Below are 24523 nucleotides of genomic sequence, written 5' to 3'. Positions count from 1 at the left end.
GCCAATCTTAATGTTCCTTTTCTTTTTGCCCTAATTCAATTTTTTGAAAGTCACATACAGCTTTTTGTTCAGTTTGCATGGTGCTGAGATCAAATTTGGTACCTTATGTTTACTTGCTCTTCCTATTTGCCCTTTCTGCAGATGGGTACAGAAATCCTTTTGGTCATAGTCTAGAAATTCTTTAAAAACTTGATAATTGTTGGAGTAAATCCAGCCAGAGGAGGTTTTATTTCCCCGTATGTTTGGAGCTTTCCGTGACTATTTCATAACCCATAATTTCTCATGCACATATTTAATTGTTCTCTCTTTCTTCCCATCCCTGTGTGCTTCGTTGTATATTGCCTTTATATTTCTCATTGTGGGCTTTCTCTTGAGTCTAATCTTTTGGCCAGTATAGTCCCTTTCTGTGACCATTGGATGGCATCATTTTGCTCTCTGATAAACTAAAAGTTAGTTGGCTGATTTTTACAATGTTCAGGCTTTTTTTTTTCCTCCTAAAATTACATTTCTTTAATATAGTTATGAGAGGTAAGTTCTTGGCAGCCCTATGTGCGTGAGAATAAAGTTTATCTTGTTGCAGAAACATGAAATTTAAGTAATTGTGCACTGTAAATTTGCAGCTATGTCAGAATTAATTTTATAAATACATTCTGTACCAAATGTAATCTAGCAATATATAAATCTTTTCACTTTAATCAACTGATCTCAAAATGACTTACAAAGTAGATTATTAGTGTTATCTCCATTTTATGGGCAGGAGACTGAAGCTCAGAATGTTGAAGTGATATGCTCAAGATTACCTGGTGCTTTGTCATCCATTTTGAGCTCCCCAGTAGTTTAGTGGGTGGATAGTAACTGGGAATGCAGAATTGAGCAAGATAAGAGGTCAGGTGCAGAAACTATCCCAAGAGTGCAGTACATTGTCAGGCAGTGGATTGCACAGAATTTCAAGTAGGAAAATTTATCCTAATATTTTGAATTACATTTGCATAGATGGTGTGGTTCTTCAGCTCATGAATACTTTTACTGCATCATGGGAGTGATTGAGCTTTGTCTGACAATTATTCTATTTATTCAAGAATCCCATTTATCTCTCTCTCTCAAACAAAGTAACAGCAGGATGACTAAGTTTTTTGATGAGAGAATAAGCTCTTCCAGCCATATTTTACCTGCAATAAAGAGTGAATAGCCAGCCATTGCAATGACCTTACTGTCTGAATGTCTATAAATAATTGAGATTTGTAGATGCTAACTACTGGTGCACAAGGATGATCAATGTTATCAGTTGACATCCAAGTAGCCTAAATGAGCAGTTCACTTATGTGGATAAGTCGTGGGGTATATATGATTTAAACACTGTATGTTAACTGTTTCATGCTCCATAGCAAGAGGTAAAGAATGACCTTCCTGTGGTCAGGAACTGTAACACTCCTTCAGGCATAAATCCACATTAGCATTGCTGTCATTGCCCTCTTCATCTTTGTTTTTTACACAGAATATCATTGTTAACCCAGGTGTTTTCACTATAGTCTGAGGTAATGGATGGTTTCCTGAAAGACTGATTTAAAAGCTTTCATTATTTCTGTTCCTTTTGAGATCAGACAAACCTTGACGAAAAGGTTAATTGCAACCCAGTAGAGCTACAGTAATGTTTTATTAGGGGGAAATAGTTATGCCTAGATTTTTCTGAACAAGTGCACCATAAACAATGTTATTATCTTCCCTTGAGATTTTAAAACTCTTCTTAAACTCCAGCGTATGGATTTAGCTTTAAAATAACATAGTATAGTTTATGAACTGGAGATTGTAAATTTTTTCAGTGCATCTGTTAGATGGGTTGCTGAATCTGTATTTGCACCTGTACACAAATATGATCAACTCCTAATTAGAGTAGGAATGGAAAGGTTTTGTCACTTGCAGATACTTATATTTGTAAATGTTTACTATTATTTTTGAAGGTAATGGGCATGTTTATTGATGGCTGAGGTATCTACAGGGAAGATGGCATAACCACTTCCACCGGGCAGTTATGATGGGACGAGGGGAACGGTTTTAAACTAAAAGAGGGGAAATTTAGATTAGGTATTAGGAAGAAATTATTTCCTCAGAGGGTGGTGTGGCACTGGCACAGACTGCCCAGAGAGCTGGAGCTGCTCAAGGCCGTGCATGGGGCCCTGGGCAGCCTGAGCTGATGGGGGGAGGCAACCAGTCCGAAGTATGGGGTTGGAACTGGGTGATCTTTAAAGTCTCTTCCAACACAAACCATTCTGTGATTGTTTTCCATTACTTCTGAAGAAATCTTTCTGAAGGGTTTTCACTCTCGAGCAACCTTGTTTGGGAATGATTGCTTGGGGAAACCTCTCATGTTGGGCTTTCTTTGGACAGCTTTTACTCTTTTTATGCTCTGTCATATACCACAGCAGCATCTTTCAACTCCTGGATGACTTTTCTTCTGACTCAGAGAGGATAGTGTAAAATAGGAAGTTGGAATGGACAAGAGTGTTTGTGTACTGCATTCAGCTCTGTAGTCTGTTAATGGGAAGAACAATCATGACCAAAAAGACAGAGATTGAGGTCCCCATGGCACTGCAAGAGTGAAGTTCACGGGAGGTCAGTGAGCTTAGTGTGGGCAGCTAGTGCTGCTGTGTGGTAGTGTGCTGTGTGGTTACAAAAGCAGGGCTGTTCCCATTCCAGCTGTCCAATATAAAACACAATGAGTGATTCAGGTCTCGGGAAGAGTGATGTGTGGGCATTACAATACTTTTGTTGGAGCAATAACTGATGAAAATGAACCTACTGTCATGAGTAGGTTGTTTCAGTTGAACTTGGACTTTTTGACTGTTGAGGGGTGATAGGATCAAACTCTGATGTAGTAAACAAGGTATCATCCCTGCACATAGAGGAATCAGTATTTCCAGTTTTCTTGTTTATGTTATTTTCCACTTAAGCTTTACGTCAGTTCTCAAGTAGTGCATACGCCTATGGAGTAGTTGACAGAGCATTCTGGAAGCATCTGAAAAGCTTTTCTCCACTGAGGCTGGGAAGTGTTTGTGTTCTCTGTCCACTTCACTTGACCCATTGCCTACCTCCTTTCTGTGTTCCTAGCATCCTGACACAGTGCTAGCAGCTTAAATTTATGTAATAGTGGCTCAAGTTTGAAAGACGTACCAATCCTTAATTAATTTTCCTTTTTTTATCCTCAGAGAAACCTTTGTCTCAGCCATTATTTCAGGTACACCATCAAACCGTGCCTGCTGCAGTTAGCTCCAGTCAGAGGACTGTCAAATCTGTGGTCCTAATTAGAGCAAGAGACATGGAGAATATTTTGCTGATACAAAGCACTGTACTGTGACAGAAACCATGGAAGAGGAAGGAAAGTTACGTGCTTGGAAAGACAACTTTACAGCTTGACCAAGGCAGAGCCTAGTTTAGTTGATGGATATCTGCATGCTTCTTATTCATGTCCTATTTTAATATGACTATTGTTGTTAAACCTGCATCTTTGAATTCTTGGCAGTGCAAGGACTTCAGTTTTAGTAATGGACAGGACCAGTGAGGTATCTTGGTAGGGTTTCTGTGTAAGAATCAATGCTTATTTTGAATCACAAGAATGAATGCAAATCGTGAGGTTTCTTAAAAGCAGGGTTGTAAGTTCTGTTTTTGTTAGTGAAGTAGAAAATAATTAAAGAAAACCAAGGGAAACAATTATTTTATGCGTATACTATTCCAGAATTTTCTATGTGGGGTAGTTTGTATCTTCCACTGAAATACCCAGCTTGGCTTCTTTCAAAGAGAAGCAGCTGCTGGTATAATCTGATGCCATGTTGTTTTTGTTCCTAAGAATTTGAGTTTCATGGTGCAGGTTCAGGTTAGTATTTTTCAAGTAGAGCTGCATAAGAAAGACACAATCCAGCTGGGTTGAAGGGAGAATCAGAAGTGTTGCTTTTTTTTTTTTTCCCTCTGCCTTACACCACTTCTTCGTGCCACTACTTTTCTCCTTCCAGTCTGAAAATATCAGTGAGGACAGGCAGTCGCTAATATATGCGATAAAATTATCATTCATTTTTAAGCGTCTCTAGAGGAAAAGATAGGAAGGAATCATTTGAAGAAATACTGACAGCAGTAGTCAGCTATGCAAATGTTACCTGATCTATTTAAACATACACATTGGTTTTAAATGTAATTCTGAACTTAGCTAATTTATTACAAGGTCAAGGAACACAAAAATGTACCCTGTACCGATTATTTCAGACACAAGGCAGTCTGTATACATTTTCACCTTCCCACTCATACCCTAGCATCTTGCTGTCACTGTATTTTTCTCTTGGGGTTGTAAATAGGAAACAAAAGAACTTGCTGCTTAACACTATTGAAGTGAGATAAGTTGAAGTGGGTAATGATGGACCTTGTGCTGATTTACAAAAAAGTCACATTAGCATGTTATATGCTTCTGACCTCCAGAGTCACAGTCCTCATGATATGGAAAGAAATTTAAAATTGTGGAGTCTCCAAATGGGGCTGAAAGGGTTTTGGTGAAAGGTCTTCTCTAGCCTAACTCAGAGCTTTGGTCTTGGTGGAGAAAGGATGCTGTGAAAAATTTTCCACCATCGAAAGAAGAGAACAGGCCAAATAACTGGAATGGGAAACTTGTATGCCGAAGTGTGCGGCTTTTTTTTTTTCATATGACAATGATCATTTCACTGAGGTGGAAAAGAATTACTTGAGAAAGTCATCGTTCTTCCATGCTTTTTATTTTTACAGCAGAAGGGTCCCTGTCGTTTGGTTCCTGTCTTACACAGCTTCCACAACTCCTTGTACTACATCTTTCTCAGGTTCCCAAGGCTTTCTGAACAATGTGATGAATGTCAAAAAGGTGTTCTTCTTACGTAAGATGGTGACCAGGGATTTCTTACTAGTTTTGCTTTTGAAAGAGGAGAGACATTTTGAAAAGTCAGATTTTTGCAATTGGGAGTGCCTCAGCCTGTGAAGCATCATAGGAAAGGGATGCAAGGCAGTACCAGAGACCATCTCCTATCACTGCCAGCCCTAGAGACCGGCCTGACAAGGCATTTAAACCAAAACCAAGCTAGTATTGAAATTTTTTGTCCTTTTCTTGTATCTGACATTTGCTCTAATTTTCACCTCCTCAGCATTCAAGTTAGGTAAAAGCATAACTTTCGCCAAAGCCATTTCTTATCCATGACGTTTATTATTTTATACACACTTTTGTGGTAAGGTGACAGGTTATACCTGGTCTAACTGAGTGTTGAGCAAGTGGGATTGTTGGCAATACCACTTTAAAATAAAACTGCATCAAAACAGGATTAAAGAACTGCTATTCTGCTCATGGGGGGGAGGAGTTTTATTCCTGCAGACGTTTGAATTTTTAATTCTCCTGCTTAACGCTGCAGTGCTATGCTGTTGAAACCCCTCACTCTTCATTTGCTACCACTGCTCTGCCTCATCCAGTGACGCATCTGTGCCAGCTGTCACATCAGGGCATTTGACTTAGTGACACATTCCTGGCTCTTTGCTGCTGTCACTTTCAAACAATGATTGCTCCTTTCTGAACTTTGCAGAAAAACATTCCCCAGTGATGGCCCAGTGTGCAGGTCCCAAGCTACCATTTGAGCAGCTGCTTATCATTAGTTTAACAGCTAAATGAATTGCTTAGTGCCATTTAAAATCTAGCTCTTTGTCTGTAAAGTTCTTCTACTATGAAACATAGTTGATACAGCCCTACATTTTTGCTGTTTTTTTTTTTTTTTGTGTGTGTTTGTTTTTGTTTTTTAATTTATTTTTATGCCTCTGAATTGTATTCCTGATCAGAGCAAGGAACAATAACAATGTAAGGATTGAACTTCTGGGGCAGCTCCAGCTAAAGCCCTTGGTGGCTGGGCAAGATTTCACTTCAGTGTGGTTTGCAGATGTGGGAAGCCTTTGTGGTAACTTCAGTGCTTAAGAATTAGTTTTTAGCAATCGAGTGACTACCCAGAAGGCTGAAAGTGCAATACAATCCCTCTAACACAATGTCTCTGAAAGAAAGAACGAGCCAGAGTGTTTTTGTTTTACTCAGATACACTTACGTTTGCCTTGAAGCAGTGGTGTTCTTCCTCTCACGCAGTGTTGTGGAGCCTGGAGCCAGAACTTGCTCTGTGCAGCCATTTAGAGAAACTGCTCAAGACTGAGACTTGCTATCAGTGAACACGAAGGAGACTTACTCGTGTTGAATGGGGTGTAAGTGCTTCTCACCCTATTTCCTTCTTTCCTGCAGGTTGGACAAAGTTTGCACGGTTGACACGGGCTCTGACGAACAGCCGGAGCGTGCTGCAGCAGCTGACGCCAATGAACAAAGCTGAGGTGGTGCACAAGCACTCCCGCCTGGCAGAAGTAAGTGGGACAGACACCTTTATTCTTCAGGCAGGAAAAGATGGGGGGGGGGGAAGGCATGTTTCCATTAATAAATAATATTTTTAGGGTGATCTGCTGATTCTGATTTTTCAGCCTCTGCTTTCTTCTTCCTTAATAAGCACTGTGTGCCGTGTGCATATTTGCAGGGCAGGTCATGCTTTTTCAGTCATTTGATGGCTTGAGCTGGAAGGGACCTTAAAGCTGTCCAACCCCAACCTCCTGTCGTGGGCTGGTTGCCCCCCACCAGCTCAGGCTGCCCAGGACCTCATCCAGCCTGGCACTAGGAACCTCCAGGGATGGGGTGCCCACATCTCTCTGGGCAGCACTGCCAGGGTCTCACTGCCCTCTAAGAGAACAATCTCCTCCAAATGTCTGTATCTCCCCTCTTTCAGTTTAAAACAGTTCCTCATTTTCCTGTTGCTATCTAGACCATGTAACCAGTCAGTCTCCCTCCTGTATATAAGCTCTATTTAGGTATTGGAAGGCCACACTGAGGTCTTCTTAGAGCCTTCTCTTCTCTGAACAAGCCCAGCTCCCTTAGGTTTTCTTCATGTAAGTGGTGCTCTAGTCCTCTGGTCATCTTCGTGGCCTTTCTCTGATTGCACTCCAACAGCTTTGCATCCTTCTTGTGCTGGAGGCTCTAGGTCTGGATGCAATATTCCAGATGGGGCTTCATGAGGGCATAGTAGAGGGAGGCAGTCATGGAAACGATCTCTTAGTCACTCTTAAAAGATCTAATTTTCAAATGCAGCTTCAAGTTTGCGGGCTGCTGCTTAGTTTGGGGTGCACAGTTTGGTCATCTACATGCTGTCTCACAGCAATATGGAACTAGACTCAATGTCTCTGAAGCCCGTGAATGGTTACCTACTCTTCTGGGCAAGTGGGGACTGTTTGAAAAGCAAGGTGATCCCTGCCTTGGTCCTTGGGGTTGTACAGGCACATGTACATTCAAGCTCAACTTCCTTGAAAAAGTCATTCCTGAAGTACTTTGCTAATAGTTTTCTTCTTCAGAACTGATAAAATGAACTCTTTGGCAGGTTGCAAACATCTCCTTAACAGTGCAGATGGTGCAACAAGTGAAAGCCTTCAGGTTAACTGATGAAACAGAGGTACTGCTTTCATCTTCATGTCATTGATAATAAAAACTATATGGATAAAAAATGTGATGAAAATATATGGGCTACTAAATGTGACAGCCCTAGTCCCCTTGTGCTGGAGAGCTTGTCCTGAGTCTGATGCTAAGAATTGGCAGCAGTTTAAAATGCTTTTTCATTGTCGTTGTTTTGTTTTTCCTTTCTTGTCTTAAGTGGACTTGTATATCATAAGCTTTATGTAAAATGAAATAAGAATGGAAATTTACAATTTTCAAGGTGCTGGCAGCGTTATGTTTTCCAAGAGTTATCCCATACCAGTAGCTTGGCTTAGTGCTGAATTATTCTCACTTCTTGTTTTTCTAATTTTTGATATTTCCAAGTTCTGTAAATGTGGTTATATTCTGTAGTGGTTTTGTCTAGAAAAAGAAAGACTGAAGAAGATACGGTAACTATGTTCAAACATGTCTAAAGCAGTTGCATGGAAGAAAAGAGGAAATTCAGCATGCCCACTCTAGCTATAGGAAAAACTAGTGGGTCTAAATTGCAGTAGGGGATTTAGGGCAGGCAACAGGAAAAGCTCAGGTGAAGGTGAAGTTTATACACTTTCCCAAAAACCTAATCCCACGTATAGTCTCCACTGTTAACAAGATTTTAGAGCTGCAGAATGCTTTAGAGTCAAAATGTGTCAGGAATGGAGAGTGGGTTGCTTCTCCCAGGTAGAGATGTGCAATTGCCATCCAGGCAGTGTTTTCCATACTTCTGTGTCTGAGGTGCATTTTCCTCACAGCTCATCCCTGGCAGAAGGTACTACCCACCTCACCAGATTTGCCCATTATCAGTCACATTGTAAACAAGAATCACTCAGTCTGTGATGAGCAGCTGAGTAACAAGGGACTGTGTATTCTGTAGTGGTTTAAAATTAAAAATTCACGCAGCATGGAATAAATAATCATTATAGTTCAGTGGTCTCCTAAGCCACATGCCACCAACATACCATGTCAAACTCAGCATGATGTTTTGTTAAAAGTAATAATTATGTCTTTATAGTACCATGGGATCACCTAAGAACTCCACCACCAGAGGCATAGGGAACTATCAAGCATATGTTCATCGCATTCAGCTTGAGCCCAAGGAAAATTATTCCTCCAGTTATAGTGAGTTACTGTTTCCAACTCCTGCCTCATTGATGAATGAGACAGGGAACAAACAGGTCTGGAGAAACCAAGGAAAGAAGTCTCTGTCCTGATATATTGTGATAGTGAAGTGTGGAACTGACTTCTCCGCAGGTGAAGCCAGAAAGAGGATATAACTGGAGGTAACTGTCAGATTGAGTCAAAGCCAAAATGGTGTGTAGTGGTGTGTAAAGTACAGGTGATCATTTTGACATTGAAAAAGGTTTCATGGGCGGAGAAGAACACTCGGGGTGAGGAAAAAAAACAAACCCAAATGTACTGGACATTGCTTTTATCCTAGAAAGGAAGTACGGATCTACAAGTAGGTCAAGTAGATGAGTGCTGTATGTGAGTCTTGGCTTGGGCATGGGAAGGAGCACCTTGAGGCTGATAAATTTGTGGGTCTCTCTAGAGGCTTGGTGTCTCTAAGGGCATGTGGTGAGTGCCTCTGCATCTGGGCTGCTTGGCTTGTGTTGCTGGTTGGCTGGAGCTCAGCACATGGCTTAGCGTTACACTAGAGCTGTGGTCTCCTGGAGGTCTCTGCTGCACCCTCACTGCTTCCCATATATTGTGTCTGGTGGTTTTCTGACCACAGAATAGATTTGTTCAATTTAGACTAATTCTGTAGAAAACAAATGGGTTGCTAATGTAACAGTGAGTTAACTTTTCATTATATCAGCTTAGCTTATTTTTCTCACAATATGATTGCTAAATCTGACATTAAGGGAGGGTGGGATCAGGTAGGCACAGGGAGGTTTGCTCCCCATCGGGTTACAGAATGACATGGAGCCAGATCAGACATATGGGAAACAGCATCCTCTACCACAGAGTGCAAGAGGCTGCTGTTGTTGCCCCTTGGTGGTTTCTGGAGGACAGATTTTTCAGTAGAGCCAGGTTTTTGCTCACCTGTTCTCAGTAACGATTTTTTTTCATCTTAAAAATAATGTTGTAAAGAATTAATAGAGATTCTATATCTGGGATGCTTCAGTTCATATTCTTAGTTGTGCTGTTTATTCAGAACCGTTCACTCCTCTTCACTGAGCACCCATTCTGCATTTGATTGCTTTTACACACAAGGCTGCTATTTGCAGTCTAACTGTCCTGCAAATATGGTGCATCAGTGTGGGACAGTCACGGGGCTGAAATGAGTTTAAAATGTCTGGAATTACTTATTTTATCCTACACATACTTGAGATTCCCCTCTCCCCCCCAAAAAACAGAAAGGTGCGATTAGTTCCAAAATGCACACGAATCTTTCAGTTGTCAGCACAGTATATTGCCATGCTGTGTGTTCCTTTGTGTTGGACTGAGATAAGTGGTAATTAGATCAGCTGGGAAGAATGTCTTGACTGAATTTGGCTTGTTTCCTTCCCAATGTTCCCAGTTCCACAATTTACAAAAATGAGCATAGAAGAGGTTATAGTCACATGCAAAAAAGAAAAAAAAAAAAGAAAAATTACAAAAAATAAAAGAGAACTCACTGGTGTTATTGAGCTTGTAAAGGCAACGACTTTTTGGAGAGAATTGAAAGGAGGCATGGTATTGCCACATGGTTAGGGCAGAAGCTGTGCATGTTATTTTAGAAAGCAGTCAGCCAGCAAAGCTGATATCTGGCTAGATAGGGCATTGCTGTGGCTAAGTCCTTATTGCACTCTACCACTTCCTGAAGGGGGGTTGTGGTGAGGAGGGGGTAGGCCTCTTCTCCCTGATAAGTAATGACAGGACGAGAGGGAATGGCCACAAGTTGCGCCAGGGAAGATTTAGATTAGACCTCAGGAAGCATTTCTTTTCTGAAAGAGTGGTCAGGCACTGGAATGGCCTGCCTAGGGAGGTGGTTGAGGCACCATCCCTAGCGCTGTTCAAGAAGCGTTTAGATGAGGTGCTAAAGGACTTAATTTAGTAGTTGGGTAGAGATAGTGATAGGAGGATGGTTGGACTAGATGATCTTATAGGTCCTTTCCAACCTTATGAACTTATGAACTTATAAGCAGTGATTTAAAACAGAGATCAGATGTGAAGGATTAGTCTTGTTAAACTTCTAAATGCGAATGAATACTTCGCATTTGTAACTGCAGGGCGTGATCCCATGCAGCAGTACCCACGAGCTGTTGGCATGGAGCCCCTCTACCCTTGCTGTAGGTATGGTTTCCCTTGAGTACATCTGCAATGACCTGCCATTGTGCAAGGTTATCCTTGTATGCTCTCCTTATGGCTGTCTCTGCTCTTTCTTATGTAACTTATGCACCAACATGCTCGCTGGCTAAATAAAACAAGTAATATAGAAACTATAGGTTGTCTTGGAACGTCCAATGAATACAGTCCTGTCTTTGTGCTTCTCCTGACAGAAATCTGTGAAACTCCTAATTGGATCATGTTAATTGAAAACAGTAATGTTTGCTTTCTTTCTCTTACAGGTTCTGCAGCTGGGATCTGATATTCTTCCTCAGTACAAGCAAGAAGCTCCAAAGACTCCCCCGCACATTATATTACATTATTGTGCTTTTAAGACCACTTGGGACTGGGTCATCTTAATTCTAACCTTCTACACAGCAATTATGGTCCCATATAACGTCTCTTTCAAGACGAAACAGAACAACATTGCCTGGCTTGTGCTGGACAGTGTTGTGGACGTTATTTTTCTGGTTGACATTGTTTTGAACTTTCATACAACCTTTGTTGGCCCTGGTGGAGAGGTTATATCTGATCCCAAACTCATAAGGATGAACTACCTGAAGACATGGTTTGTGATTGATCTTCTGTCCTGTTTACCGTATGACATCATCAATGCCTTCGAGAATGTGGATGAGGTAAGCTGCTGTAGTACAACTTGAAATAATTGTTTTAATTAGAAATTAATTTAGGAGTGTGCTCCCTGCATCTGGCAGCAATAACAGGCAACAGTAGCCCTGTGCAAGCATGTGGGGATGGAATTAGGCTGCTGCACTTCACCTGTGTTACGTTCTGTTCCTGAGAAGAAGAGAGGTCCTAAGGTCCTAAAATCCTAAGATTTCAGTGCTACCTGGTGACATGAGCATTAATAAACATGGTTTTCAGTTTCATTTCATCCAAAAACATTGTCTCACTTCCACTTCCTAGTGGACTGAATCAGTCAGGATGTCCCTCCACCACAGCCTCTCATGTCATCTCAGACTCAGAGATTGCCTTTATGTGTTCCTAAGCCATTGCAGGACAGCCTGATGCAACTTTATGTAAATAATCTAAACTCTGTTTCTGCTGTGGCTGAAGCTAGTGGCTAATAGGCCACTGACTTTTACAAAAGTAGAAAATACCTCTGAGTGAGTGTTTTTTAAATCCTGCCCTGAAATTAATTTGTAGACCATGCTGTAATTTTCTTTTTCTTCTGTTGCATTTTTAAGTGACTGGTGGAGAAGGAGGTTTATCTCCATTTTTTTAAAAAAGAACAGTTGTTAGACTAGTGCTGGAATTTTAGAAACAGTTTGAGGAGAGAGAACATACACATCTTGAAGGGACACCAAATTAATGCTTTTTAACTGCTGCATATATTAACGTTTAATAAGTCGAGCTTGAAGCCTGAGATAACAGAGAGAACAAGGAATAACTGGGACAAATAATGCAGGCACAAGTCAGTGCAGAGAAAATTCATTATTAAAATGCAACTATAATGGCATTAGGATGTTTTAATTTTTCTCTAGAGCCTTTTATCTTTAGGACCATAAACAGATGAAAAAGGCCTTTTTAAACAAAACATTTTAACACTTTTTTCTTAGAACACTTTGTTTTTTCAATTCTTAGAAAAATCTGCAGTTAAGTATCCTCACTTCATGAAATCTGAGTTTGTATTGTTTAATGCAGACTTTGGTGCTTGTTTTGTAGAGCCCTTAAGATTCCATCCCTGTCTCTGCACTGAGTACCTTCTTCTGACATTGTTCCATTTTATTTATAGCAAATATGACAGAAGTGATAATACTTAGAGCTTAAATTCAAGATTGTATGAAGGCTGCCCATCTGGAATCAGGTTGTACAGTCAGGCTGTGTAAGGAGGTGGCATTACTGAGGTTGTAAATATGCAGCTTTTTAACGTAACATTTTCAGAGAAGAGTGGTTGTAAAACATTTTTGTAAAAATTCAGTGTTACCTTCAGATTTTCATGCTTTAATATGTAAAGCAAGCAGAAAATTTCTGTTCCCAACCCATACAGATTTAAACAAGTTATGAGCTTAAGCTCTTTCTCTAATATATACACGGGAGGTAAACCATCTACACTGCTTGTGACAGCAAAGAATCTTTGGCATAGTGCATTTTTAGTGAGGCTCTCTTAGACTGGCAAAACTTTAACCAAAATGTAGTAACAATAAAAAGGTATTGTGAACTGCAGTGATCCTGAAGCTGCTATGATTTACCTTCAGACAAATGAAATACCAGCTCCTTTTTAACAAGAGAACCAGTGGCAGCATTTCTTTCTTGTGAAATGATGCATTATGGCCCTGGGCCTGTAGCAGACCCTGGAGTATAAATACTCCTATACTTAATTTCAAACCCTTTCAACCCAAGTTTTCTCTGTCACCTGAAAGGAATGGAAGTGATTTTGAAAAGAGGTGTGTAAACAGCAAGTCTGTCCTCCTTGGGTCTGCATTTTCCCTTTTCTTTGATGATGTTTTCATTTGTGATATTTATATCCTTTTAAGCTGTTTGGTGTGTTCTGGGTGGCTGTAGCTATTATGCACTTTATACTCATTTCTATTTAACATTTATTTTAAATGTTTTCTTCTCTAAGATTTAAATTCTTTGTCCTGTAGCAGCAATGTGCTTGAACGCTATTCAAAAAATAAGTAAATCGATAACCTTAATTTGGAAGAATTATCCTGGTTGATTGAAAGGAGAGTGTTTCTCATTAGAAAGTGAGTATTTCTTCCTTAGGGCAAGTAGAAGAGAGAGAAGCTCTTTTAGCTCTCAATTCTGGTAGATTTTTGCTCTTTATCTTGATGCTGTGTTTTGGATAAGGTAATTTATCTTTAGCGTTGAAATCTGTGGTTGTTGCGTTTTCTGGAGAAGTTAATAGAAAATCAAAGCTTAATGGTAGAGGTCTTGTAAACAGATTCTGGATTCTTGGTGAGGACCTGAATCAGAATGAATTGCCCCAGCTGAGTGAAAGATGTCATTCCAGATTTGCTCTTCTTGTTTCATATCCAGTCGTGGCTGTTTATTTTCACAGAAGACTTTGAAAGTACTTTTGTTAGTTGTTAAGAGATTCTGTAGGTGGGAGGAGTCCAGTGCAGACAGCTTTTTCTCCTCCCCTTGAGCTGGTCTGGGGTGCATAAGGAAGGATATGACAAGGAGGTTGAGGTTTGTGGCTCTGTGTTTAGTACATGTGGATTTGGTTTTAGCCCAGACACAATAAAACACAAGCTGCCAGTTCAGTGTTATCTACTTCAGGGTATGTGTTTGCTAGCCTGTACTCTTATAGGTGGTTGAAAGTTTCTCATGCAGAGGCTGAGCCATTGTACAAAATGTCTTACACACTTGATGCTATTTTATAAAGTTAGAATTAAAGAAAGGAACAGAAAGTTTCACCAAAGAAATATGAAAAAATCACAGAATTACCAAGATTGGAAAAGACCTCAAAGATCATCCAGTCCAAACTGGTGATGCTAATAGAAGTTTGTGTGCTGAGGATTTCAGTTCTCCAAATAGAGCTGTAGAATCATTAAGGTTGGAAAGACCAATAAGATCAACCAGTCCAACTGTCAACCTGTACCTCTGACTGCTCTAGATCATGTCACTTAGTGTGATATATACCTGTTTTTGAAAACCTCCAGGGATGGTGACTGTACCACCTCCCTAGGAGCTTGTTCCAATACGTCGCAAAATGACAGTCAACCTTGGCCAGAACAGGAGCTCTGCCATTTCCATTACAAACACTATGGTAAAGCTGCAGTCTTGTGATCTTCCAACCTGAGTAAGCATGTCTGTAAATAAAGGTTATTTTGTTGTTGAATAGACATAGAGCTTCAATAGGTGGATGCAATGGAAAGGATTATAACACACAAATTGAGAACTGGGGGAATTAGGTTGATTTGATGCAGAATTAGAGGTGTAGTTTCTCATTCCTGGAGCCAGGCTGCTACATTCTGCTCTCAGGGATTTATGACAACGAAAGGAAAAGGTAAGGTAATGAGAGAGAGAGAGAGAGAGAGAGAGAGAAATACTCTGCACAGCTTAGAGTGATCTAAATTGATGTGATGGATGAGGAATTAAGTGGCTAAATGGTATTGAGAGGTTAGAAAAACAAGGGAAAATAGGTTGGAGAAAAATAAGCTCAGAGAGAGGGAAGTGGCATGCTTAGTGGGATACTTGCCTTATTTAAGAAGATTGGTAGGATGAGACTGTCCCAGAAATCTCATGTATGGCATCTTTCCTAATTGGGAAATATTACTTTCACTGAAAAACATTCTGGCTAAAGCAAAGCCATACAGAAAATTCTTCATCTGTAGAAGTATAAGAAGAGACCATGCTAAACACGCTGAGGAACCCAGCCGGTTTTCTAGGTGTGAACCAAAATGGGATCTATGAACTCAGAATCCCTGAAACCGGGCTGTATTTTTGTTGTTCTTGTTGAAAGAAAGAATTACGTTTAGATCCAGAGATTTTGGTCATGTGTAATCCCCATTGTTATTAGTCTGATTAAAAGTTTGTAGAAATTTGAAGTCTAATCCAATTGCATGGAGTCTTGGAAATATATATATGTATATACACATAATGAAACTATGCTATTTTTTCCCCTGAGTAATAACTGAATGTAACAGTTCTTCCCATTAGTGTATACATGGTCACATGGATTTCTAAAAGCATCTCTTCCTACTTCTGAAGCTGGAGGATTTTGTTAGCTTGAGTCTCATCCTTATTGTGTGATCTGGCTATTTGAGAGAGATTAATATGTAGCCTTTGTCACTGGGCTGCTAAGAGGTTGGTTAAAATGTGGGCAACCATAAACCCTAACACTAGACACAGTATTTATCAGTCATTGTTTATCAGGTTCAGGTTGGGCTGAATTTGCAGCTGATGGTTTTATGATGTGTCCATTGACATTGGCCTTTCACTTGTCCAGATATAGTCAAACCAAGCTATAGTTTGCTTTGGGAGCAGATGTGTGCATTTATTTTCCAAGGAACATGGGGTATTTTTCAGACATTTGAAGCCTTGCAAATGGGAGAATGCCCTGGAACTGGAAGCACCCTCGGTGCCCACACTCAGATAAGGGTACATCATCATGCTGCTGCTGAGAGCTATGTTTGAGCTTATGGAATCTAGTACAGAGACCAGCCTCAAGATTAGATGGGTGGATGAGCTTTTGTAGGTATGGAATCCGCATCCTCAAAGTTCCCATTTGGATATTTGGAAAATCCTGGAGCACTTTATATATTTATTTTTTTTTCCTGGCAATTTTCACTTAGTTTCATGAATTTCTGAGTTTGTGACGAAAGAAAATCTACAAGTTTTTAGCTCATCACTGGTTTTCAAATGAGCTGTATAAAAGACATTTCAATGAGATAAAGCGCTGAAATTCTGTCTGTTGTTTAATAATGTAAGACTACATGACCCAGTGGCCTTTAAAATGCAGTGATCTGTGCAGGACATATTAAGGTGTAAAATCCTGGCAAGTATAATCTACTTTTAATTACTGTTATTGATCTATTTCAGCAATCAGAATCTTCTTTGCATCACTGCTGCTAGCTAAAACAGCTATGTGTGTAGACTAAATGCAAGCAAAGGCTGGTACAACTAGCTTCATACTCCTGTATGCTGTGTTTTTCTGCAAGCATTCTCTTTTCCAAAGCTGCTTGAAGAAAGCTTTATGGACCCCAGACTGAGTGGTGTAAGCAAGGTGAAGATAAATTGACACATTTCAAGAATGTAGCTTTGGCCCTGCAATAATATCTAAGAAAATAATTCCCAGAACTAAATCTCTGATGCAGCCAACTGTTAAACTATGTTGAAAACTCCTAGCAACACAATGACAGGCACACTAAGCCTGGGACCTAGCATTTTCCCCTTTGTTATGCAGTGGGAAGGCAATTAAATACCAAGAGTGCTGTCATCCTGCTGCAGTGTGCAGAAAAATGTAATTTAATAATATAGTGGCTTGGTAAAGATGTCCAAATATAAGTGTAGCCAACCATGGGTGACGTAATATAGATGTTTAACTATCTATCTGAAAGAGTATAATTAGGGCAAGTTGTATGGGGAACGCTTTCCAGGAACTTCAAGGAACGCTTTGCATCCTGTGGGTGCTGTCTCTTGCCGAGGAGGAGAGCTTTACAGAGGAGACAAGGCAAATGAAGTAATCCAGTCAAATACTGAATTAAGTAATGCTGATGGGAATAGCGCAGATCCACATAATTGAGCTTGAGGCACACAGCCACAAGTGGAAGGAAAGGAGTTACAGTCTTTGGGTATGCAGGCAGTTGCTGTGCACAAAATGGATCCCAGATACAACTTTGGATAAAATAAATGTATGGCTGACTGTTTAAGTAGACACATTTTCTATCAGTTTTTCACAAACTGATGCATAGGAAGTTCCACATAGATGTGTGTGGAAACTTCTTCACAGTGCAGTGACAGAGCACTGGCACAGGCTGCACAGAGAGGTGGTGGAGTCTCCATCTCTGGAGATGTTCAAGACCTCCTGGACACCTACCTGTGCAACCTGGTCTGGGGAGCTGCTTTGATGGGGGGTTGGACTTGATGATCTCTAGAGGTCCCTTCCAACCGCTTCAATTCTGTGATTCTGTGATGAGAGCCTTGTAACCTGGTGCAAGTCTTTATTTTGCTGAATCCTGAAGAGTGGGTTGGTGTTACACATGGCTCTCGGCATTAGGGCTCCACGTAGCTTCAGAAATACTTGCAGAAACATTGCAGCTCATATTACTCTCTCCAAGTATTTCTTCTGTTTTCCCTTCTGTATTTGGGATAGGAAATTTTTGGATTCTTGTTGACATTGAGCTATCAACTAAGTTCAGTAGCTGTCGTGACTGCTGGGACTCCCCTTTCTCTCCTTCTGTTTTGGCCCTCGTCTGCCTCCTCCAAATGAGTGAAAATTACTGCATTTTATGATACCTTTATATTTTAATGATATTATCATATTTTATGATATCATTGCCCAGTTAGGCACCCTGCTGTACTAACAAAAATTACAGAAGTCCACATACGTCTCTACTGGAATCTAAAATCAATATTTGGAAACCTTTCTTTTTTTAACCTCAGTTCTTCAGTGTTTGAAATGTGTTGAGCTGTGTGGCTGTACCATAATCAGTTCACTGGAATTGTAGTGTTATAGGTTACTGATATTTCTCTTAGAGAGGAAGAAGACAACAGAAAAGCTCCCCATCTCCATGGAGTGAAAGAAAAGCCTTGAGCAGTAAATCTAGAGATGCTTTCAGGAACTGCATGATAAAATGTACTTGCTTGCATTTTGCTGTAGGGACTCAATTTAGTGCTCACTGCATTCACTACTTTCACTGCTATCACAGGTGCTGGACCAAACATTAAATGGGTTCAGCCTGGACCCAGGGTCAAGATAGCTTGTGCAGAAGCAATGTACTTTATTTCAGTGTAGATTTATGTAACTGAATCCAGACATAATTTCAGTCCTTAAAGTGGTGATAAATCAGAAAAGTTGTTTTTTTATTTTTCTCATTCCAGCATTTTGATTTGTATGCATGCAACTTTATTGCTCTAATTGATTACCTAAAATAAATGGCTTCTGAGATATGTTGGAAGATTTATTTCAACATTAACTCCAGTAAAGATGCATTAAGGAGCTAACCAGAGATTTTAGAGCTAAGCTCTATTTAAGTAGCTTAGCTTGAAAATTTCTTTTGGCAGTGATTTGCCAGTTGAATTTTGAGCAGCCTATCTGTCCTTCTGGATGGTCCTCCTGTGCTGTATAGCAACGTACCTGCTGGAGATGGGCTTGCAGGTCTGTCTGTTGGCTTTGACAAGTGCTCACTACTTCAGCTGTTCTCAGAATACGTAGGCACTTTGTCTTTTTTCCATTGTGTGCCAACGTGTAACAACTGCTCAGTGGAGATTTCCCAGGGTTTACAGAAACAGTACATTTTCCACTGCTTCAACAGTGAGTGTTAAGCTACACCTTGACTTTATACAATTAAGAGTTTGATTTGTGTGATTTTTGTTTTCTTTTGGTGCAATTACTTCTGGTGAGAGAAAGATAATGAAAGTTTTGCCTATCACAACAGACCCTGCTGAAGAGTCTGTCCCCTTCTTTTCTTAAAGCCCCCCGTTAGATACTGAAAGGCTGTTGTCAGGTCTCTCCAAAGCCTTCTGTTCTCTGGGCTAAACAGTATTCTAACAGTGTGTCTCTAAAACAGGTCTGTCCCCAGATGCTCATTTTTTACTAATACAAATGTTAATAGTTCAGATGTGGACCCCTTTACAATGTATTTTAGGCTGAGATAAGATGCAGCCTGCCCTTGAGTCTGCGTGTGTTTACCTCACTACAGTAAGAACAAAAGCAGAAAAAAATAAGTAAGGGAAAAAAAATCACAGAGATTATTTGAGTCACTGGCTCACGGCTTTTGTGGTCAGATTCGTCCTATCAGCCTTCTGATAAACTGATCAAAATCCACCTTAATTCATGGTGTCTGCAAATCTGTCTTAATTTGCAGTCTGCTCAATTGTCCCTGTGCCATCCTTCTTGGTTACGTTAAATATTTCTTCGTCTTTCCTTGTGTTTATATCCTTGGTGTGCTTAGAAAGAACAGTCACCCCCCCCCATGCACGCACATTGATTTTCCTTTATGCAGTCTAAGCAAGCTGATCTTGTCTAGAAACTTTTTATATGAAAGAGGTTTTAGGATTTTTTTTTCCTGCACAGCACTGTGTTTGAATACATCTATTCAGAGCTGAGCTGTATGAATCCATCACCTCCCCATTGGGAGTGGGGTTTGGTTTTCCCTCTTGCCCTTGGCAGCACTCACCTGATGCATTCTGGAGCTAGATCAACCTTTTCTGTGAGTGCAACCCACAGATTGCTCTGAATCACGGTGATGATCACACATGTCACTAGTGTACCCAAATATTTCTTATTTTCTATCATTTTCAGCTAAAGGGTTTCTTAGTAGTAGGAATTCTTATAAATAATCTTTGTAATGGAATCATTGAGTCTTCACCCAGTTATTCCCAGTCGTTGTTTTTTTTTTCCCCACAAGGATATTCCCTCTCCTTTACACAATTTCCAAAGCTGTGCCACTAGCTGATTTCATAAGCCTATAATGTTTCTGCTTGCATCATGAAAACAAAATCACAAAGCCATTTGGCATTTAGCCCTTTCTAGGTTTCCCTTGAGTGGTCTCTGTTTTGCCCGCCTTTCCACAAGTTCCTCAGTCACCTTACCATTCCTGGTCTTGTATCTGTCTTCTTTGTTTCCTGACAGTTTCACCCCTTAAGATATACTGCATCTCTTTTCTTTAGAAAATCAGGTTTCTTATCAGAAAAAGCTGTCAGAAAAGCTTGACGAGACCCCAGCTAACCAAACCTTAGCAAACCCTGGGCTGCTACATTGATTGCATTTTGATTTATCTCAATGTTTCTAATTACTCTTTCCCTTAACATTTGTTAAGGTAATATATCTGCTTGTTTCCTTCTTGATACATTAAGTTTTCTGAAAAACATTTATATCATCTTTGAAAACTAAAGCTACAAACTAATTTAATTTTCAGCCCGGATCTGGATTATTTTTACATCATTGCATCCTGGTCGTGTTGGTTGTTCTTTATATTCTTTTCTTCCCTCCATTTATGAATGTGAAGAATCTCGGGGTATTTATTTTAATGTTTGTTGCAAGGAAATGTTTGCCCTGAATTTTGGCAGTTCTCACCTTATAACTGTTTATTTACCTACTCATTTACTTTCTGAGGTGTAATGTTTTTGTGGAGCATTTCTTTTATGTTTCATATGTCAGTTCTCTGTTTCTGTTTCTTTCCTTGGGATGATGATTTTTCTTTAGAACCAGTGCTGAGGTTTACAGGTTTTGCTCCAGTCTTGAGACACAACCTCTGGATATTTTTGGTACCTTTTGAGCTAAGGACACTCCAGGCATCCTCCGCTGTCAACTGTCCAACTCTCATCTCTCCGACTCCAGTTGTCTTCTCTTCTTATTGTTTGTAAATCAATATAATACCATTCCTAATTTATCAGCTGTTGCACTTTTGAAATCAAGAACCCTAGTCCAGTTTACTTTGTGACTGTTCATTTTTTATGAATGCTTCAATTCCTTTTTGGAGTCAGTGGGGACTTCTGCAAATTCCTATCAGAACGAAATGTAGTGTAGCATCGCTTTCTGTGGAGTAATTGAGTATTCAGTGAGGAAATAAACATGCTATTGCATCTGCGGAAAATCTTGTCCTAGTGATATTAATAGCATTTATTCTCCAAGCTCATATTGAGAAAGTTAAGTCTCACATTGTGAGCCAGTGCTCTATAATATCTGTCTCTGTAATAACATAATACAGGTTTGGATGCTGCTCAACTCTGGGCTATCCAGATTTCTAAGGATGGGTTTAATTTCCCTCCTGTAAGCCGTGTAAGTGATAGCATTCAGCCTCTTTGCATTCAGTGAGGGGGGAGAGACAGCTCCAGGAGGTGATTCATCTCACTGGCTGCCTGAGAAGGGCTGGATGAAAACCTCTCCTGACGTGCCTCTCTCTTCAGGCACCAGGGAGGAAAATTAATTCACATAGACCGGGTGGCTTGCCATAAGGTTGTAGGAGCTGAACCTCACCCCAGGAAGCTGCTTAGAGTTTGGCTGTGGTGTAACTGGGGCTTGTGTGCCTCAGCTCAGCCTGCATGAAACCATTTTGCTCTTGCATGGAGATAAAGAGCTCAGCCTGGGCTTGCGGACTCCTGAGGGGGGGTGTTGCTCTTGCTTTAATGGTTAGGTTTGCTGAGTGCAGGTTGCTGCAATTGTTTAGGATTCAACAACTCTAAGTTTATCAGCTAAAATTTAGTTAAAGAAGGTCCATATGTGCTGTCATCACTCTCTTGGCTGTGGTGAGAAGCCCTAAAATATTTCACAGAAAGGTCCTCAGTTGTCGTTCTTGGTGACTCCAGGAACTTTCTCTGACTTTCTTCAAAATCACTATGTGCTGAACATCAAGACAGAGGAAAGTTTTCTTTTTTTTTTTCTCTTGCCTCATCTGAAGACAGTGTTTTCTGTTAAATGGTGCGGTACCGATCCCCATTTTCAGAGCCAGAAGGATATCAATGTTGGAACACATTTAATTTGCAAGTTTCTTTCTTTTTTGCTTTTTTCTTCTGTTGTTGTTGTTGCTGCTGCATATACGCCTGCAGCAAGCAACATATAAACAAAATATCATGGAGTGAAATCTAATCAAAAAAGTGCCTGAGTTAAAAACACATTGTTTCCTAACAGAAGGGAAAAAAAAAGGAAAAAAAAAAAGCACAAATTTACCATTTCATTGTATGTACTGGGATTTAATTTACAGGTTTGAGCAGACTTTAGTAAATTTAAATGATAGAAAATGGCTGCTTCTGTCTTTATTTTACGTTTTACAACATTTATGCAGTAATTTCCTATTGCAGAAAAGACTTACTGGATTAGCAAGTAACCAGCTGGTTAAATCTGTCATGTGTTATGCAAAGATGCAGCTCTGCTCTTGTTAGTATTGCTCCTTTCGTGTACAGCAGACCCTCCTCTTGTGTCTTCCAGCTGAGGAGAGGACATCTCTGGCACTAACACCAACTTGAATGATTCCTGCACTTGTTAACCTGCATTTTCCTTCGTTGACGATGTTCCCTTTATCCTCTACCATGTCTGACTCTTGACCCCTGTGTAATGTATTTTTGAAAGCTTCATTCTTCCTGCTGCCTAGCTTATCAGGGATTCGTTATATGTGGGAGCTCCCTCTTCTTGCTCAGGGTCCAGAGGTCTGTTCCCACTGGCTGTATTGCAATTGTAAAAAAGATCTTGCTCAGCCTTTGGTCAGAAAAATTTAGCCAGAAGCAGACATGCAGTTTAGATGCTTCTTTTCTTATTGAAGATCAAAGTTTCATTAAGAGGTAGCATTTAGGATCTGAAATAGGAAAGTTCGAGTAGCTTTAACAGGAAGGAGTGGTCCCCTTTGCATTTCAGAGTGCTATCATAACTTGTGCCCCCACTGTCAAACTGGATTCCTTTTCTCAGCATATGAGAAAAATTGAGAAAACAGACTTTGCAAGATGTTAAATTTAATAAACTTGGGCTTCGTTTATTCGTGAGTGGATCTGATTTAATTCTGAAGTTGAACATTCTTTCTCCAGAAATGTCCTGGATAAATTTGACATTGGCAGCTTCCTCTGTGGTGGCTTCTTCTATTCACTAAATAGAAATGGCAGCGCAAAAACTGCTGGTTCACAGCTATTGCATGTCCTCTCCTAATCCAGAGGCCTATGAAGTCATGGGGAAATTCTCTGCAGATTGCAGTGATGTATGACTCACACTCCTAAGCTGATTTGGTTTAGGAGTTCAGGTTCCAAACTTGAAAAACAGAATGCTGTTCTGGAGTAGCTCATTTTCCTGTTAAGGTATTTCCGAGACTGAGATGATGAAGAAAAGCAGTTTGAATGAATGTCCTTTTCTGATGAAAACATTGTCATAAACATGGATCAAAACCTCAAGGACAGGATTAGATAGTTCATACCATGAGATAGTCGAAACAGTAAGCAAAAGATACTACAGATTATTGCCCCCAAATATGGCAATAGAACAGCACACATCCCTTTCAGAAGGAAGGATTTTCAATATCAAAAGCAGGCATTACTTAAATGATGTCAGCACCAAACTGGATTTTATGCTCCATTTAAGGTTTCTAATCATCTCTCTGTTCCATGAGTGCTGAGGTTACTTCAATTAGAGCAGGTGCTCACTCTTTGGTAGAGGGGTTTTCAAAGTATTTGCTATGGAGCATAAATACAGTTAAAAGAAAAATGAAATAAAAGGCAGCAAGCAATCAGCTGAATTAAAAACACCAAAATTTGTAATAGCTCAGTCTTGATTCAAGGCTGTTAGGTTTTATATTTCCAGCAAGGAGAGTGCTGCTGAATCTTGGACAGAGCTTTAGGTATTAAGAGTTGAGCCGATATTGTCAAGAGGTAGTTTAAGCAAAAAGGTACAGCCTACCACCTTTAAGTACCTAGCACTTAATAGTGCAATACGTCACATGTTCATTTAGCACGTGTCACGTTGCTCTTTCCTTGGTAGTTTTTTATGGAATACACTTTTAAAGCTGCTGACATTCTCTGTATTTTGCAAGATTAGACATGAAATGTAACCTCTTGGTAAATGCATCTCTGATTATTTTGCTGTAAAGCAGGGTGTTAGACTGAGCAGACTTGAAGACTTAATAGGACTTATAGGGCTTCTGAGTAAGATTCATTCAATGACTCTTTGTAAAGAACACATTTGAATGTCAGCTGAAACAAAACATTTATCTTTCTTTTATATATAAAATATGTGATCGTTATCTCTGCTTAGGAAAAATAGGTCACAGCACAGAGTTTGTATCTTACAGACTTTGACATGAATGCTGTACTTCTATGTTAGTTGTACTACTGTTAAATGACTTATGTAACTTAGGGAAAGATGATGTAATATAAGGGTGGAGGATGGCCCTCTTGTCAGGGACTGGCTCTTAGTTTGGGATTATACAGCAGTAAGTGCAGTGTAAACCTTGTTGCTGGGACAAATGTAAACTACTGGGTGCAAAAAAGGGATTTCAAGTTCAGATTTCAGATCTCCAGCTCCTTCCATAGCTGTATGCCCAGTAATGAACAGTAAAATGGAAATAA

General features: G+C 40.0%; 1 protein-coding gene across 2 annotated transcripts in view; it reads left to right on the top strand.

Annotated features, from left to right (window-relative positions):
* The window catches only part of KCNH5 (potassium voltage-gated channel subfamily H member 5), a 140211-nt gene that overhangs the window by 29987 nt on the left and 85701 nt on the right, over window positions 1-24523 (top strand). For both annotated transcript variants that reach the window (XM_065755665.1, XM_065755664.1), the window contains exons 5-6: window positions 6275-6390; window positions 11092-11484. In XM_065755665.1, coding sequence (XP_065611737.1) covers window positions 6275-6390; window positions 11092-11484 — 509 coding nt within the window. The remainder of the gene's footprint in view (window positions 1-6274; window positions 6391-11091; window positions 11485-24523) is intronic.

This window comes from Cyrtonyx montezumae, unplaced genomic scaffold (genome assembly GCF_038088225.1).
Source record: "Cyrtonyx montezumae isolate F1298 unplaced genomic scaffold, pur_monq_1.0 scaffold_10, whole genome shotgun sequence".
Taxonomy (NCBI): Eukaryota; Metazoa; Chordata; class Aves; order Galliformes; family Odontophoridae; genus Cyrtonyx; species Cyrtonyx montezumae.
This window is presented reverse-complemented; position numbering and strand designations above follow the sequence as displayed.